General features: G+C 50.8%; 1 protein-coding gene across 1 annotated transcript in view; it reads right to left on the bottom strand.

Moving 5' to 3' along the window:
• The window catches only part of PARD6G (par-6 family cell polarity regulator gamma), an 87834-nt gene extending 68477 nt beyond the window's left edge, over positions 1 to 19357 (bottom strand). The window contains exon 1 of the mRNA XM_039463643.2: positions 19117 to 19357. Within this exon, the coding sequence (XP_039319577.1) occupies positions 19117 to 19188 (72 nt within the window). The 5' untranslated portion in view covers positions 19189 to 19357. The remainder of the gene's footprint in view (positions 1 to 19116) is intronic.
• Between the last annotated feature and the right edge of the window lie 302 nt (positions 19358 to 19659).

Here is a 19659-nt window from a genome sequence, read left to right as displayed (position 1 = left end):
CCCACATGTACAACACAAACAAAGAGGAAAGTCCAGGTCTAGCTTGATACCCAGGGTGCTGCCAGAGGACAGGAAGATCAGAGTACACCTAGTCATCTCTGGGCTGGCTCACGAGGTCTCCACACATGGACTTCTAACTCTGCACATCACCCCACCAAGCAAAAAACCACTCTAATGTGTTAGAAGACATTATTCCAGGCTTCAACATGTTTGTTTTTTAAAAATTAGAATCATATGTCGTTATATTTTTCTTTATGGTTTCAATAGGGCTATATAACCACATAGCTCAACATTCGAAGGGTATCTAGTGAAATTTCCAGCTACCCAGTCTCCACCCCACAGGAAACCAATGACTTCAGCTTTTCATGTGCCTTTCCAGAGACATCTTATGCATAATAAGGCAAACATATGTGAATTGTGTCTATCTTCCCTCTTTCCTAAAGAATGGTAGCACACTACCCACACTGGTCCACTTCATGCTTTTTTCACTTAACCGGTATATTTTGAAAATAGTCTTTTGCTGGATGTTCATAGTCCTACTGTGGCAATACCCCTGATTCACAGATGGCCCTGAACTGGAGAAAGATTACATCTCATGATTATAAGGTGCCCCCAGAGACACGACAGGCTCTTGTCACACCAGCCGGCGAAGAACCAGGCTGAAGAACCAGGCATTAATTTATGAGTCAAAATCTGCTGAGGAACAGGTCACCTCTCAGACCCCAAGCAGCCACAAATCTAAAATTTTTAATTGCCTTATCATGAGTAGCAGGAAACTGTTGTGGCTTACCACTGACTACAAGCACACAGCAGGCACTTGAATCTTCACCGAATTAATGAAATAAACCTGTTGACCAGTTTGTTTATTTGTTTTTCTGGAGACACGGTCTTATTCTGTTGCCCAGGCTGGAGTGCAGTGGTGGCTCACTGCAGTCTGAACCTCCCAGGCTCCAGCAATCCTCCCACCTCAGCCCCTCTACTAGCTAAAACTATAAGCTCACGACCACCACACTCAGTTAATTTAAAAATTTTTGTTTTGTAGAGACAAGGTCTCACCATGTAGCCAGGGCTGGTCTCGAATTCCTGGGCTCGAGTGATCCTCATGCCTCAGCCTCCCAAACTGCTGGGATTACAGGCGTGGCCTGGCTTGACCAATTTCACAATAAACTCTAGAATTTTATTAAATTGACGTTGGCTGACAATGTCACAAAACAGGAAGACAGGATGAGGTTTGAGCACAAAGTCATGAAATGTGTTCCATGACCCTTACAGAGCAATAAGTCCCACCAGTCCAGCCCTGTAGACACTGCACTTGCCATAATCTTCCCCCATCTGGAGCCAAATGTCAACATGCAGGTAAAGATGTTTTTAAAAAACAAGAACAGGGAGGTAATGTTTCAAAAATATAACAACATACTTGCACACAGGTGACAAGAAGCTTTGCTATGTTTTCTTGCAAAAGTAATTTGCTTCCAAATTACTCAAGAAGGAAGCATTGAATTGCTCGACCAGCTCCCCTTCCTCTTCTGGTCAAACGTGGGTGGGAGCCACTGGGTCACACACATAGGGTTGTGTTCCACTGGAGACTGCACGGCAGGCACTGCATCTGTTGCAGGCAGGTGGATTCTCCTGGGAGTCTGGGGACTTCCCACCCACTCCCCATCCCACATCCTTCCCTTCAGTAGAACAGACTCTAGAAAGAGAAGAATGTCGGAGAAACCCCATTCACAAGAGGGTAACCCCCGGAACCACCAGGCTACCAGGGCTTCAGAAAGGCCAGGAGGTTTACAGAAGTATCCTTTTGAGTGGCCGTGTCTCTATTTGAACTCACTTCTTCGAGCCAGGTAGAAACATACGAATTGAACCCATATTTTCCTGTGCTGGGCTGGACGGTAAAAGAAAAATGTGGTCTCTGTCTTATTTCCGAGATAGCTTGGTATACAATAGATACTAAAAACATTTGCTGAACAAGTGACCAGCATGAGGCAGGCCCCACCTTTGTTCATCCGAGGAGTGGTTTCAAGGCCTCTGGTTGCAGCAATTACAGGGCCGGACCTGGTGCTCAGGAAGTCACATCCCACGGGGTAGACGGCAGTGAGACCCTAAGTGAACTGCGGAAGGTGCTGCAGGGAGGAGAGGGAAGGCCATGGGAGGGGCGCTCCCAGATGCACAGTCCTGGGGAACACAGGCCACATGCACGAGCCCACCCCAGGCCCTCCTACATTGACCCCCAGCCTCCTCAAGCCAGCCCTGCTGGGTGAGTCTCAGGCACCAAGTGCCCCTACAGTTCACGCTCTCTGCTAGGGGTGCCTACCCCAACAAGGCCCACCCACCCTAGGCCTGCCCCCAGGTGTGCAGACTGTTTCCCACCTAAGGTCCCAGACACCCAACGGTCTTGGCTCCTAGGCCCACAGACGGCGCCTCCTACGACGCGGCCCTGAAGCCCCACCCCTATCCCATCCACAGACGGCGCCTCCCATCTAAGGCCCCTCTCCGCCAAGGCCCTGCCTCACACCCCCAGGGGCCTGCCTCCCATCTAAGGCCCTCACCCCAGGCCTACAGGTGAGAACAGTGAACCCCTGCAAATGATCAGAGACAGAGACAGAGATTCCCACAGAAAATGCTCATCAAAATACTTACGATTATGACAAATGGAAACAGTAAGTACATCAAACACATGAAAGCACATTTCCAGGCTCTGATCTGATGAAGATACCAGAAGTGATTAAAAAAAAAATTTTTTTTTGAGACAGAGTCTCGCTGTTGCCCAGACTGGAGTGCAGTGGCGCAATCTCAGCTCACTGCAACCTCCACCTCCTGGGTTCAAGTGATTCTCTTGCCTCAGCCTCCTGAGTAGCTGGGATTACAGGTGCGTGTCACCACACCTGGCTAATTTTTGTATTTTTAGTAGATAGGTTTTCACCATGTTGGCCAGACTGGTCTCAAATGCCTGACCTTGTGATGCACTCGCCTCAGCCTTCCAAAGTGCTGGGATTATAGGCGTGAGCCACCGCTTGGCCAGAAGTGATATTTTAGAAGGGTTTAAGGGCTCAAGGAAGTCTTTACAATATAGTAAATTTAAAAACACACACACAAGAAAACAACGCCGAATCTACAGTGTGGTCCCAATTAGGTCAGAAATTACTTTGGCACAACACAGCACAGATGGGAAAGGCTCCTGGCTGGAAATCCTGTCTGAGCCAGGAGCTCCTCAGGCCAAGAAAGTCAGGACCTCTGGGCTGGGCCCAGGCAAGGTCTTTTAAAAAAAATCTAGCTCCTACACTTCAAGGCTACTTCTTGAACCAGAAGCATTCCCGGGAGCCAGCTGGAGATGCTGAACGCCAGACCTGGAGTCCAAATCTGCATTCTCACAAGATTCAGGACTCTTATATGTGTGTTTTAAAATTTACTATATTGTAAAGACTTCCTTGAGCCCTTAAACCCTCTGGCCAGGTGGTGGCTCACGCCTATAAATCTCAGCACTTTGGGAGACCTTCATGGGGCTGATGGTTTGCTCAATCTGGGAGTTAGACAGTAATCACACATGCAAATATGTAATTTCAAACTGTGAGAGACACAAACAAAGACTGTAAAACACAGGCCCTAATTTAAACTGGGTATAAGGACTGGAAATAATCGTGTGAAGTGTGAGGACAGAGAGCATTTCATCCCATGGCACAACCAAGGAGCCTGGACAGCCCCAGGAACTAGGAGAGCAGTGTGGGCAGCCAAGCAAGCAGGACCTTGTGTGCGTCTGAGATACTCCAGGGAAACCCTGACACAGGGAGTTGGCTCCAGGATGTGCTGGGGGACCTCAGATGTCTCCCACATTCCCCCACACATCCAGGTGGGTCATAGGGTCACAATGTCACCACATCAGAGGAAGAAGACCCTCAAGTCTCACTGTTAGGATGCGGTCACATGCCCAGCTTTAAACCATTCACTGGGGATGAGTCTCACCTTAGACTATCAGAGCCCCTGGCTTAGAGCAGGGTCTGTTGGGAAGCGGTGGCGACACTGGCCTACCATCCAAACCTAGACACATTCCAACTGTAAAGGATCTCACGTGTGTGCATGGCAAATGTGAGCCGCCTCGGACCTTCAAGCCAGGGAGCACATGTGCACACCGGAGCCCTGCAGGAAACTAAGAAACACAGAAAAGAGAGTGTAATGGGTCTTAAAAGACATACAGGCTGTCATCCTTAGGAGGAACCTGTTGGAGCGTGGGACTCAGCAGTCATTTGCTATGGAATGACTTCCTGGGCTGACACGCTGGGACAGTTTAAAATCGGACCACAAACCTATGAGTCAGATGAGGTGGAGCCTGGTGCCTGCCAGGTGCTGTCCACCCAAGATCCAGAGTGATGATGGTGCAGCCGTTGGCACTCGCAGAACTGCCCAGACAAGCATTGTGTTGGACTGCCCAAGGTGATGGCTAAACCCACTGCACCCTGTGGTCCCCTCTAAGCACAGTCCCTGCAGAGAGCATGCCACTCTGGTTCATGCATGTGTTCTGCATCGACGCACCCAGCACTGCTAAATGTAGGAGTCAGGCAGGAGTAGAAGTGGAAGACACAGAGGTCTATGAATGTGGTCTCCGTCCAGAAGGGCTTTACCGTACAGGAGGGAAAACAGTCTATGCCAGACGTGTGTGCATGCTCTCTTTAACCCTGATGGCAACCCCAGGGAGGTGTCACTGTTCCCACTTTACAAACCAGGAAACTGAAACCTAAAGGGTCCATAGTGTCAAGGCTAGTAAATGAAGGAGCTGAGGCTGAATTCAAAAAGGGAATTTAGAAAAGACCTAAAGTGCTACAATGATGGGAGAGAAAATTCTAAATGGAAGGTTAGGGACAAGGGGTGCCCTTTGTTGGAAGGAGCACCCCAGGTGTGAGGGGATGCCCCTCACGGAGGGAACGGCCCATCAGCAAGGGAGTAGGATGAACGGGCCAGGGCTGCTCCAGAAGTAAGTGAGGGCTCAGTAGACTCTAGTGCTGAGAGGTAGGGCCAGGGGAGGGGTACTAGGGGGTTGGCCTGGGCCCAAATGTGTGGGGCATGAGCACGGGCTGCTCATCTGTCCCTGCCTTCACAAGACTTTCCTGAAAGGTAAATTCACTTAGGCAGATGCCTAGAACTCCAGCCTGTGGAAGAAAATGGGGTCCCATTCCGATGTGAGCTCATGACCCATGGATTAATTAGGCAGTTTCTAGATTGGATTCTGTATCTGAGCTGTGCTGCCCACTGGGAGGGGCTGAGGGGATGCAGGCTGGGTCACTGGAATTGTACAGATAGAGACAACACAGCAAAGCTGCAAATTTTCAGGCTCTGAGTGGACACACCTGAGTTCCAATCCTCACCTGTATTGGCTGTGAAATTCTGGATAATTTTTAAACTTCTCTGATCTTGTTCCTCCTTTGTAAAATGAATAAAAACATTCATCTCAGGGTTGTGGTGAGAATCTAATATGAATACATGTTCTGTGCTCAACATAGGTCCTGGTGAGAGAATAAGACCCCAGCCAACGGGAGCAGTTCACTCGCTCAACTTGCTCACCAAGCTGTTTTTCTCCCCCAGGCTTAAAAATGGGTGCAGTATCTCACAGCCATCCACAGGGATGGCTGCTGAGCCCTTCTCAAAAACCCAAAGTTGCAAGCACAGTAAAGGGAGACCTCTTGCATGTATGAAATTATAATAGTGCAGAATAGTAAGTCTGTTTTGGGTTCACACCGTGGGCCTGAGCTGTTGGCAGATTCAGCCTTCCTGCAGCTGAACCACAAACCCTAATCTCTGAGGAGAAGCCACTGCTTTCCTAGGCCTGTCCCCTCACTGCTAGCAGGTGGCTGTTTTTCAGGGCATTTTTAAAAAACAAAATAATCTTTTTATAATTCCATGAGCAAAAAGTTGTGCTCATGAGTGTGACCAGAGTTTGCAGCTCTGGGTAGAGATAAAGAGTCATAGGTTATGCACCCGCCAAACCACACAATTCAACAGGCCTCTGCTAGGTGATGTCTACACCACTGACCAGGGTGGGGCAGGGGCGGGGGTCCCCAGGAGTACCCTGACCTCCACGCAGAAAGTCTGCTGGGGGGCTGCTGAAGGAAGTGGATGAGGTGGCCAGGCCTGCAGTCCTGGGCCTGTGCTCCCTGCATGTATTAGTCTGTTTTCACACTGCTGATAAAGACACACCCAAGACTGGGGGAAAAAAAGAGGTTTAATTGGACTTACAGTCCCAAACGGCTGGGGAGGCCTCAGAATCACAGTGGGAGGTGAAAGGTACTTCTTACATGGTGGTGGCAAGAGAAAATGAGGCAGATGAAAAGCAGAAACCCCTGATAAAACCATCAGATCTCATGAGACTTATTCACCACCACGAGAACAGTGTGGGGGAAGCAGCCCTCACGATTCAAATTGTCTCCCACCAGGTCCCTCCCACAACACATGGAAATTGTGGGAGTACAATTTAAGATAAGATCTGGATGGGGAGACAGAGCCAAACCACATCAATCCACCCCGGCCCCTCCAAATTTCACATCCTCACATTTCACAACCAATCATACCTTCCCAACAGTCCCTCAAAGTCTTAAGTCATTTCAGCAGTAACCCCAAAATCCACAGTCCAAAGTCTCATCTGAGACAAGGCAAGTCTCTTCCGCCTATGAGCCTGTATAATCAAAAGCAAGCCAGTTACTTCCTAGGTACAATGGGGTACAGGTATTGGGTAAATACAGCCATTCCAAATGGGAGAAACCGGCCAAAACAAAGGGGTTACAGGGCCCATCCAAGTCTGAAAAACAGCGGGGCATTCAAATTTTAAAGCTCGAAAATGATCTCTTTTGACTCCAGGTCTCAAGTCCAGGTCACGCCGATGCAACAGGTGGGTTTCCCATGGTCTTGGACAGCTCCGTCCCTGTGGCTGTGCAGAGTACAGCCTCCCTCCCAGCTGCTTTCATGGGCTGGCATTGAGGCTCTGCTGCTTTTCCAGGGGAATGGTGCAAGCTGTCAGGGGGTTCACCATTCTGTGCTCTGGAGGATGGTGGCCCTCTTCGCACAGCTCCACTAGGTAGTGCCCCAGTAGGAACTCTGTGTGGGGCTCCAGCCCCACATTTCCCTTCAGCACTGCCCTACCAGAGGTTCTCCATGAAAGCCCCACCCCTGTAGCAAACTTGTGACTGGAATTTCCATACATCTTCTGAAATCCAGGCAGAGGTTCCCAAACCCAAGTCTTGACTTCTATGCATTCACAGGCTCACCACCACATGGAAGCTGCCAAGGCTTGGCGTTTGTACCCTCTGAAGCCACAGCCGGAGCTCTACATTGGCCCCTTTCAGCTACAGCTGGAACAGTTGAGATGCAGGGAACCAAGTCCCTAGGCTGCATACAGCTCAGGGACCTGGGGCTGAGCCAACCAAACCATTTTCTCTTAGGCCTTTGGGCCTGCGATGGGAGGGGCAGCTGTGAAGATCTCTGATGTGCCCTGGAGACATTTTCCAATTGTCTTGGGGATTAGCATTCCGCTCCTGGTTACTTAAGCAAATTTCTGCAGCCAGCGTGAATTTCTCCTCAGAAATTGGGTGTTTCTTTTCTATCACATTGTCCGGCTGCAAATTTTCCAAACTTCAATGCTGTTTCCCTTTTAAAACTAAATGCCTTTAACGGCACCCAAGTCACCTCTTGAACGCTTTGCTGCTTAGAAATCTCTTCCTATAGATACCCTAAATCATCTCTCTCAAGTTCAAAGTTCCACGAATTTCTAGGGTAGGGGCAACTAGTTTTATAAAACATAACAAGAGTCACCTGTGCTCCAGGTTCCAACAAGTTCCTCATCTCCATCTGAGACCACCTCAGCCTGGAGCTTACTGTCCATATCACTATCACGCTTTTGGTCAGAGCCATTTAATAAGTCTCTAGGAAGTTCCAAACTTTCCCACATTTTCCTGTCTTCTTCTGAGCCCTCCAAACTGTTCCAATTCCTGCCTGTTACCCAGTTCTAAAGTCGCTTCCACAGTTTCAGGTATCTTTACAGCAACGCCCCACACTACTGGTACCGATTTACTGTTATTAGTCCATTTTCACACTGTTGATAAAGACATACCAAAGACTGAGAAGAAAAAGAAGTTGAATTGGACTTACAGTTCCACATGGCTAGGGAGACTTCAGAATCATGGTGAGAGGTGAAAGGCACTTCTTACATGGTGGCGGCAAGAGAAAATGAGGAAGATGTGAAAGTGAAAACCCCTGCTAAAACCATCAGATTTCATGAGACTTATTCACTACCATGAGAACAGTATGAGGGAAACCGCCCTCATGATTCAAATGATCTCCCACCGGGTCCCTCCCATAACACATGGGAATTAGAGTACAATTCAAGTTGAGATTTAGGTGAGGACACAGTCAAACCCTATCACTGCACCTGCTCCATCTCCACCAGACTGACTGGACACAGGGCCAAACACATACACACCAGCATTCATGGGCAGGAACAGAGGCTCAGGCTGCTGAGGAGAGGGTCTAGGATGCATGAGGGCATTTAGGAAGCAGTTCATCCCTGAGTGGTGTCCCTCCCACAAACCATGGGGCCACATCCCTGGGGAACTGCTACCAGCTCACGGTGCAGGACAGCTGAGTGTGGGCTCACAGGTAAACCTTCCCAAGGGACAGATCTCCTTGCACACAGGAATCTGGGGCTTCTCATCTTCTGAGGAGTGGAGTGGGGCCTCCTCAAAAGTGAGACCTTCAAGGGACAGACCTCCATGCATGCTGGGACACCAGCTGCTCATGTCCTGAGGAGTGGAGTGGGGCTTCATCAAGATACCATTCATCTCAATTGCATCTCTCTGACGTCTGCTGCTCCTGTCCATGCAGACACATAGTGTCACCTTCCAGGCAAACTATCCCACCTCTGGCAAAGGAGCATATTCATGCAAAGTTTTTAAACAAAACAAAGCCATCTGAAGTGGTGCAGGATTTAACACTCAGCACCAACCACTCGTGTGCCATCCCACAGTCAGGTGACTGGAATCCTCAGGCCTCACACAGAGTCCAGGGGGCTTCTCCCTGCAGCTGGGCCAGCACTCCCTCTCATCTCTGCACCAAATAGGTGCTGACGGGCCCAAGGTGACCACAGGCCATGGCCGTCAGTGCCACGTCTCTCTGTCATGAAGGACCACTTTGAAGACAGAGAAGTTTGTTTTGTCCCAAGGAAATAACCCCTTATTATTGCCGACCAGCAAGGGATGAGGTCAGGACTGTCTGTGGAAAGTCAGGCATTGAGGCACCTGAGCCACGGGACACAGGTGCTGACACTACTTTTGTTTCCAAATCCTCTAGAACAGCTGACCACCTAAAAGTGACAGCTGTGACAGCCCCAAACTCCTCTTTCACAGCCTTAACCGGGAACCTCAGGGGCCTCGCACATGAGCTCACGTCCTCAGAAAGAGGCCTCTTGAGGGCCCATGCGTACACGTACCATCCATCCTGTATCAGACGCAAAGGCAAAAAGAGAGATCTGATACCACAGAACTGACCGATTTGTAATCTAGCTTTTGACAAGTGTACTGATGTGATAAGACAGAAAATAAATGCACCCACTCACCGGTCAGGCTTTTAGAAGGAGCAGAGAAATTCCCACAGTGCTCTGACAGCCCTCGAGATACAATGGCTTCACAAACACCCTTCCGTAAGTGTAGAGGGGATGAGCTACCAGCAGGGCAGACCAGGCAAACCTCCCAGGCTGAAGGTGGAGTGGAAGCTCTTGGCCCTGCGGGTGTCCACTCCGTGTGAGTGAAGCTGCAGTGAGATCTTCCTTCCATACGTGAAGCTCAGGTACTTTTTCCAAGAAAGATTGTCCAACTTTCATTGTACACAAAGAACCCCAGCACAATGATGTCCTGGGACCTCTGGCACAGTGCCAGGTCTCTTTTCATCTCAGGTCCCAGCTTCTCCCACAACACCTGGCCCACCAGAGGGGCCCCAGAGATTGGTCAGCTGGTATGAACTCAGGAAAGCCAGGAAATACATAAGAATGGCCAATCAAACCAAAGAATTAGAGGGGTTGTTAAAGTCCTTCACATACCAGCAATGGGGACCTTAAATTCTGTAACACAAAGGATCTTTTCTGATTTTGATCAATCGACAAATAGCTAATAAGCTGTGGTTCAAGGCCTCCAGGACCTACAACTGTCCAACCCAAAATCCAGACGGGGTCACAGTCTCTGTGTACACTGCAGCCAGGAACAATCCCAATGCTGAGTCATAGGTAAGATCAATGACTGAGATCATCCCACAGGGCAGATATGCATCACTGAAAGCCAGTACTGGTGGGGCATGGTGGTGTGCACCTGTAGTTCCAGCTACTCGGGAGGCTGAGACAGGAGGATCACTCGAACCCAGGTGGTCGAGGTTGCCATGGGCTGTGATTGTGTCACTGCACTCCAGCCTGGGCAACCGAACAAAACCCCATCTTGTAAATAAAGCCATCCTCCTAGGTGGCTAAAGGTCATGAGCATGAGTTTCTGAGTCAGTAGTCAAACAGTGTGTTATGTGCTGCAGAGAAGCATGTGCATGTGGCCACCAGAGAACATGGGCTAGAACATCTGCTGGGAACAGCCCCACCTCCCTCCATCAGCAGGACACATACACAAGCTGCGGTTCATTCACACAATGGAAAACTATCCCGCCATGAAAAATAAGGTCTACTGACACATACAACACAGATGGATTGTGCAGACATAACGATGAACTAGAGAAGACAGACAGCGCTCAGCCTAATAATAAAAAACTGGCAATAGAGACCCCAATAGTGGTTACTTAGTGGGTAGTTACTCACTAGAAAAGGGCGTGAAGGAAACTTCCTGGGCACTGGAATGTTCTACATCTTGATCATCAAGCTGTACAATTAAGATGAGTGTACTTCACTGTAACATACATACTCACTGAACACAGCACACACTGTCATTGAGTTAAGGGGGTGTGGGACAGCTTCCTGAAGAGGCAGTGATTTGAGCCCTGAGGTAGGGAGGCAGGGCTGACCTTCCACTGCCAAAAGTAGGAAAAGATCGGTTTGCTGGGAGGTCACAGAATGAGTGGGAGGCTGGGGGGAAGGGGCGGTGGGGGTAGGTGGGAGGTGACAGACAAACATGTAGTTTAATGTAGGCTGGATCACGTGGGAGGGCCTGGCTGCCCAGGCTGAAACACTGCGCTACAGTGCTTTTCAAACTTTTTAAGCAGCAAAAGCCCTTTCTTCTCCCCAAGTAAACTGCTACACATGTACCTCAAAACAGAGCTGATCTGCTCTGACTGGGAGCTGGGAAGTGGAGCCCTATGCTCTTAGACTCCTCTACTTCTGTCTATAAAGTATGGGATGGATGACTGATGTGAAGGGAGAATAAGGGAGAGGCGGAGCAGAGGCCAGGTTGCAGGAGAGCACATCCCCAGACCCCAAGAGCATGGGAGCAGCAGGAAGAAGAAGGGGGTCAAAGGTATCTGACGACAAAGCTGAGGGTGCCCAGGCAGCTCTGCAAGAAGTGTGTAGGGTTGATGCTTTACAACAGGGATGTCCAATCTTTTGGCTTCCCTGGGTCACAACAGAAGAGAAGAATTGTCTTGGGCCACACATAAAATACACTAATGACAGCTGATGAGCTAGAAAAAAAAAATCACAAAAAATAATCTCATAAAGTTTTAGGAAAGTTTATGAATTTGTGTTGGGCCACATTATTCAAAGCCATCCTGGTCCACATGTGGCACACAGGCCACGGGTTGGACAAGCTTGGTCTACAAGGAAGGGGCACAAGCACCCCTGGAGCTACAGAGCTGGCAACAAGCATGCTCCCGCCCTATCTTTGAGCAGTGAGAAACTCAGGAGATGCCAACAACAGAAATAGCCATGTGGGCTTTTAATTTCCAGAGTACCTCACCTTCTTCCGTCAGCTACAGCACTAGTGTCACTTACCTTTAGCTTACGGAGAGGGCAAGGCCACCGACACCTCTCAGGGATGTCCTGGCAATAAGCCAACTGGCACATCAACATATCAATATATTTTAATTGGTAAAGAAAAGCAGCTTATTTGGCTTACAGTTCTGCAGGCTGTACAAGAAGCATGGTGCCAGCATCCGCTTCTGGGGAGGACTTCCAGCTGCTTCTACCACAGTGGAAGGTGAAGGAGAGCCAGCATATGCAGAGATTGTGTATCAAGAGAGAAGGCAAGGGGGGAGAACCCAGGCTCTTCTTAACAACCAGCTCTTGCTAGAACTCATAGAGCAAGAACTCACTCATTACCATGAGGATGGCACCAAGCCATTCATGAGGGATCCACCCCCATGACCCAAACACCTCCATTTAGGTTGTACCTCCAAAACTGGGGATCAAATTTCAACGTGAGGTTTGGATAGTCAAATATCCAAGTTATAGCATTCTCCGTCTCCCCCGAATCTCATGTCCTTATTACACTGCAAAATATAATCATCCCTTCTCAGTAGTCCTCAAAGTCCTAACTTGTTCCAGCATCGACTCAAAAGTGCAAGTAGCTGTCACTTTCCTCAAAAAGCAGTTATTTTCTAAATTTGCTTAATTGACCATTTCTGAACCAGTAGCTTTCAGGAAAACCCACTTGTTTTTCATCTGAATTCAACCCAAGGAACACTGATTGTGTCCTGCTATACACAAAGCACTGCTCTTCCCACCTCCAATGCTGAATTCTTCCTTGTAGCACACTGTTGAGAAGTGTGGCTAGGGTCCTGAACTTGCCCCATAAAAACGTGTGGGGAGGATTAAAGATCCCCAAATGAGTACAAGTGAGGACTGTAGCCCACCTGCTTCTGGGAGCTATGGAGACCTGGCCTAGCGTCTCAAACCACCTCACATGGGCATCACCATTGCCAATGCAAAGACCATCAGAGCAATTTCAGGGGAGCACCAGCACACTGACCGGTCTTGCTGGGTGGTGGGATGACTGGGCTGCACTGGAAACCTCTGTTTTCAAGGACACGTGAAGCTGTGGATTTGGTGACAGTTTGATTATCAGGACAAAGGACATTCCATCCCACCCAAATCGCCCCACTAACCTGACTGAACCTTTACTGGTGCTTTTAAGGTAGGGATGTTGTATTTTTTACTCCAGCACAAGCCCTAGGCCTGGCACACAGTAGCTGCTCAGTAAATGAGTAAACAAGTGCATGGATGAGATCAGATTTTGAAAGAACAGCTACTGATGACAGGACTTCCCTTGAGGCCATACAGCAAGAACCTTCTACAGTAATGCAAGAAAAATAAAACTTCTCCCCACAAAACACAAGACTAAATCTCCCAGCTGTTTCTTGCAAGCTCCAGATTCAGACAGCTGAGGCGGTCTCTCATCCTATGCACGGTGAGCTGGGAATGTGTGCACCTGTATCCTGGTTTGGATTCCATGGCTTGTTGGATCCTAAGAGGGGCCTGAGCCCTCTTCCACCAGGCATGGACAACTGGTAGTACCCATTATAGACTTTAGAGCTAGACTACCTGGGTTCCAACCCCTTTTATGAGCTTTATGACCATGAGCAGGTCAGTAAAGTGCCCTGTGGCTCAGTTTCCTCTTCATTTGCATAGTGGGTATGATAAAGGAACCTATCTGACAGGATTGTGATGGGCATTAGTGAACTATCTGCAATTGCAATGTATTTAGAATGGTGACTGGCACATATATACACATATATTGGAGGGGCATTAAGTAAATGTTACTAATATCTCAGAACCCAACCTCTGCGACGCAGGCAGTGTCCAGCCTGGGGACATCGAAGCAGGGCTGTGGGGTGTGTGTTGGGAAGAGGCTGGGGACTACACAGGAGCATGTACCTCTCACGGCTCCCCAGGGTCATGGTGCAGTACAAACTTGCCCAGAGGAAGTAGATTTGACATGTAAGCAGCCAGGTGAACTAGTCTAACCACCTGGGAGGTTCTGCTGCTGTCATGCCAGGCTCCCTTCTTGCTGCCTCTAAAAGTCATGAAGACCCCTTTATGGGAAAAGATCAGGATGCCTCTCCCCTTTGCGCTAATTCTGGACATGATTCACGAACATCAGTGCTTCTGATACCTAGCATGGCTGCATCTCCCAATTCCTGACATTCCTTCACTCCCCTGAAATTAGGGCCTTCTATCTGAAATGCCATGGGTCCTAGGAAAGCACTCAACCCCCTGGCAAGCTGGGATGCTCCACACCCCACCCCAAGAAGGCCATCAGAGCATTCTGCTTCTCACAGGCCACAGACCTACAAGAAATTGGCAGCCTCGGGTCCCTGGTAAGTCTCCCCGAGACGTGACTTCCCAAATCAAGTTACTGAACCTGTTTAAACACAGACATGCACAAATACAACAAAACTGGAGTCTTAAAAGGGTGTAGCTGACACATACAGGTGAGTCAAACCATGTCCAGGCAGTTCTCAACTGGCCCACAGAAGGCAAGTGTCAGCCACCCAATGGGGAGGCCTGGCCTCAGCTCCATCCCACCAGCTGTCGCACATCACACAGGTGGAAGAGCATGTTCCTGCAGCGCCATGGCGGCCAACAGCCTCAGCGGCAATAAGATCCTGGGGTTCAGAGAAGATACACTGACATAAAACACTCCACGCCTGGCTGTTCCCCGCAGAACCTGGCCAGCCAGTCCAACGGCCAGCCCACCAACAGGCTCCTCATACCCTTGTCATCCCGGAGGGCCCAAGTTTAATGCCTGGAGGCAAGGTCACAGCACTCTTAAAGCCAGTCATCCTCAGCACCATCTGCACTGACTGGAAACTTACTGTGAACAAGAAGCTCCCATAACTTACTAACTCCAAAGAAAACTAACAAAGTCAAAGGATTCGGGACAAAACCAACCAGTTAAAAATAAATATACAAATGACCAATAAACATGAAAATTTCAACTCACTTATAACTTAAGAAATACAAATTAAAACAATGGGGTATAATTTCACTTATCTAATTGGAAAAGAATGAGAAAATGACCAGTGCTAGGAGGAGGAAAGAAGAAAGGGATGGGGAGAAACAGACAGATAAATGAATAGATATGAAATAGCAGCTATAAGTTGGCAAAATAAACTTTCCATAAAAATAGTAGAAATACATATTCAAAACTTTTAAAGGTACATACCTTTTACCCAGTAATGTCACTTCTAGGAATTTGTCCTAAAGATCAGTAAGAATCTCGTATTGCTTTAATATAATCAACAGTCTTCACATACTTTATGTGTATATTCTATATATAATCTTTATATAAAGACAATGATATTTACAGCACTGTTTACTATGGAAAACTATTGGAATTAACTTAAGATACTGGTTAGTCATGGTTTAGACATGAGCAGAAATAATATGCAGTCATTTTTTGTTTTTTTGTTTTTTTGAAACTGAGTCTCCCTCTGTCGCCAGCCTGGAGTGCAGTGGCACAGTCTCGGCTCACTACAACCTCTGCCTCCAGATTCAAGCGATTCTCCTACTCCTGAGCAGCTGAGACTACAGCCATGCACCACCATGCCCAGCTAAATTTTGTATTTTTAGTAGAGACAGGGTTTCACCATGTTGGCCAGGATGGTCTTGATCTCCTGACTTTGTGATCTGCCCGCCTCAGCATCCCAAAATGCTGGAATTACAGGTGTGAGCCACCATGCCTGGCTATTTTTTGTTTTCTAAAAATATTAATGACATGAAAAAACACTTGCAATACAAACACTGGTAAGTTGGAGGAGGAAGCTGGCTACACCGTGACATGCCTATTTGACCCAAATTCTGTAACACAAGAGTGCGTGCATCATACGTGCACATAAAAGACCAGAAGGCCGGAGGCTTTAACAGTGGCTCATCTTTGGACAGGAGAGTTACCAATGGTGTTTGCTCTCACTTCTTTGTGCTTGGCTGTTTCTAAACTTCCTGTGATGACACTGTTTAGAATCCAAAAAAGTCTCAACATCATCTAATAAGGAAGCACAAATGGGATGGAAACCTTCTCCCCCTGACAGACAATTGGTGCTCCAAACATAACTGTGGCACCAGCATCATGACAAATGCCGTAAGATAACCAGAAACACCAAGAAGCGGTCGGACAGAGAAAGCCTGGTCTGTCACAGGCATGCAGAATGACTTTGCAGAAGAGGGAGCTGTCTAAAAAGGTCCTTAGGATAGGGTAGATTCCCAGAGAAAGCATTTCAGGTAGGGGAATCCACAAACTAGGGACACGCAGGCCAAAGAAAGCCTGGGCTGAGGCCATGAGGGGTGGGTCATCTATGCTCCAGTCTGAAGGAACAGGGCTCTGGGCTGAGCACGCTGCTGCGTGGGCATAAGCTGTGTTTCTTTGGATTTTTCAAGCCTATGCTGATGACAGTGGAACTGACGAAATACTGATGTAGTTAAAAGGCATTGCTAAGTTCATAGTGGCACATTGCTTGCTATCTGTTCCTCATAGGAAAATTCATCTACATTTACTGCCCCTTCAAACCCATCCCAATCCCAGCATCAGCCTTTCTGCTACTTTCTAAAGTGGCCAAGGACACTTGCTTTCCTCAACCTGAAACACCCTAAACATCTGTATAGCTCCCCACTCCCCATTGCAGGTCCTGTGGAAGGATAGGAAAAAGTCAAAGGTAAGTGGGAGAAAGGGTAGTCCCACGACCAGAACCAGAAGTACATGCTGCTGGTTTGGCGAGGAACAGATGAATCACTGTAATTAAAGTAAAAACGGTTGGAGAAGCATAAGGGGCTGCAAAATGGGGAAGAGCCACCAGGTCAAGATCAAGAACACATGCCCCCTCACACACGCACACCAGAATCCTGTCCCTAAGCACTGGGGACTAACTGTGGTAAATAGTCAATGACAAAAACTCTGAGAGAACATAAGGCAGTTTCCCACCCAATATCTTAAAATGCCAAAGAATTCTGACCTGCAATATTTAACTCAAAGTGCTCTTGCATTCATTGTATTTCATCTTGAGAGGTAAGAAGAAAAGATATCACGCCCATTTTATAGCTGAAATACTTGAACCAATGCTTGGCATGTGAGGCAGCACCCCTTCTTTGCCAAGTGGAGCCGGCAGAAGCAGACAAGTTGACATCCCCAGGAAGGCAGAGGCAGCCTCTGTAGTGTTAGCAGCCCAGACTGCAGGACGAGACCTGGTGAGTGCATGTCCTCCAGACCTACCCTGGGCCTGGTTGAGGCCTCCGATTCTCTGGAGCTGTGTGTGTGAGGAGGCAGCCACCCTCTGCACAGGGCTAACGAGCCCAGACTAAGTCTTTAACGTTCATGCTAACCAGTCGTCCCTGGTTAAACAGTCACTGTGAAGGACAGCAGGAAGGACCCTAGGATGAAAGGAGGAAACTGTTCCGCACCTTGAATGTGTTAGTGGTCACACAACTGCACAGACCTAGGCATACACGAATGAGCGTTTTACGCTGCTGAGACCCGGTAACGTCTGTGTCCAAGATATGACGGTGTGCTAGTCACACAAGATGTCACCATCAGGGAGGCTGAGCAAAGTATACGTAGACCTCTATATTCTCTCACAACTGCTTGTGAATCTACAATAATCTCAAAATAAAAAGTTAAATGAGATTACATACCATATGTGCTTACTGGCTACTATACTAGACTGCAGCTGTGTTCCCACTGAGTTAAAGTAACCTCCCACCCATGCTTGTGGGTTCTTCCCCTCACCTAACCCACAGTTGGCACACTTGATTTGGGGGAGTTGGGGGGCACTGCTGTGCTCCAGAGAAGATGGGTGTGGGGCCGAGGTCATGGGGCAAGGATAAGGACAGGATCTTAGGATAAATCAGAGATTCATTAAAAGACCGTGTACCCGCAAGTAAAGAAGAATCCTGCAACTCACTGTAGCAGGCTGGAGAGGTGGCTGTCCTGTTGCTGGGACACAAACCCCCAATCCTCTGCGGACACCCTGTAAATCCTACACCAAAGGTCAGAGCAGCACAGGGAGTGGGGGCTGTTAGACTTGCCTCCCCAGAGACCGGGAAGGGAACACCCGCCCTGCACCCAAGATAGGCGAGTTGGGTGTGAGGGCTCCCGCTCCGCTGTTAGGAGCCATTCTCACAACTCTGGGAACAGGGATGCAAAAAGAGAAAGGGCAAGAGGGCCGCTCAACTCCCAGAGAGTAGCCAGGGAAAGGCTGGAGGCCCCCCCGCCGCAGGATCCCCCAAGAGCTGCAGCTCCTCCTCAGCCTGCGGGGTCCACCACGGAGACCCTCACAAACAATAGCATCTACAGCGAAGGAACCACCCCCGCAAAGGGCAGAAGCGCCAGATCCTATCAGCCAATTACCCAGACGCGCACCGCGACCCGCAAGTTCGGGCACGCTCCGCCCGGGCGCAGGCAGCGGGAGGGGCAGGGCACGCCCGTGAGGGTGGTCTGGGTCCGGGTCTGGGCCGGGGGCGCGCCCAGGAGGCGGCTGAGTCGGGGGCGCGCCCGGGAGGGGTCTGGGTCTGAGTCAGGGGCGCGCCCGGGAGGGGTCTGGGTCTGGGGCGGAGACGCGTCTAGAGGTGGGGAAGTCTGGGTTGGGGGCGCGCCCGTGGGGGTGGGTTGTCTGGCCCGGGGACGCGCCCGGGGGCGTGGTCTGGGTCTGGGCCTCCCGAGAGCCCGGTGGGTGCCCTCGGTCTGGGCCGGGGAGCGCGCCTGGTGCCTGGCGTTTGGTACCAAACGGGTGGGGGACGCCCAGGTCGGAGCCGGCGCCTCCTTTGCAGCACTGAAGGTGCCTCGGCCAGGTCCATCCCCCGGCCCGGGCCCCCACAGGCCCCTCCACGGCCCCGAATGCGAGCAGCCCCTGGTCCTCCATTCGCCCCGGAAAGGCCACCCGCCCCTCCAGTGTGCGGCGCGCCCCGGTCGCCTCTCGCTCGTGGAACAAAAGAGCAGCTCCCGCGGCGCGGGTCCAGAGCCTGCACGGTCTGTCGACGGCCCTCGGCCCCCCGAGCGCCGCGGCCGCCGGGCTTTGTGTCCGCGCGGGGGGCGGGAAGGACGGCCGGGGTCCCGGTGCGCGTCCGGCAGAGCGGCGCGCGGCGGCCGAACTCGAAAGTTGCCGCCGGTGCCAGTCGCCTCCGCGGGGCGCCCCATTCATTAGCCAGGAGTCGGGGCGCGGGGGGCTCACCTTGCTCTTGACTTCCACCGCGCTGCAGTCGTAGAATCGCAAGGTCTGAGACTTGTGAAAACTCCGGTTCATGGTTTCGGCCCCGGTCAGCCTCGCCGTCGCCCTCGCTCCTCAGGGGCCGCAGAGACTCCCGGGGGCGGCGCCCCCAGGCCCCGGCCCGGCCCCTGCTCGCTCGGCCGCCGGGCTGCTCCCGGTGCTGCGGGCCGAGCTGGGCTGGCCGCGCGCCTCGGGGACTCCAGGGGCCGCGCGCGGGAGGAGCGCCGGGGACGCCGGCGCGCGCCGCCCCGCCCCCACGCGCCCCGCCCCGCCTCCCGGCGCCCCGCCCCGCCTCCCCGCGCCCCGCCCCGCCTCCCGGCGCCCCGCCCCGCCCCCACGCGCCCCGCCCCGCCTCCCGGCGCCCCGCCCCGCCCCCACGCGCCCCGCCCCGCCTCCCCGCGCCCCGCCCCGCCTCCCCGCGCCCCGCCCCGCCTCCACGCGCCCCGCCCCGCGCCCGGAGGCCCCGCCCCGCCCCGCCCCCACGCGGCTGCTCCGCGGAGCCCGGCC

This window comes from Saimiri boliviensis, chromosome 13 (assembly GCF_048565385.1).
Source record: "Saimiri boliviensis isolate mSaiBol1 chromosome 13, mSaiBol1.pri, whole genome shotgun sequence".
Lineage (NCBI taxonomy): Eukaryota > Metazoa > Chordata > Mammalia > Primates > Cebidae > Saimiri > Saimiri boliviensis.
This window is presented reverse-complemented; position numbering and strand designations above follow the sequence as displayed.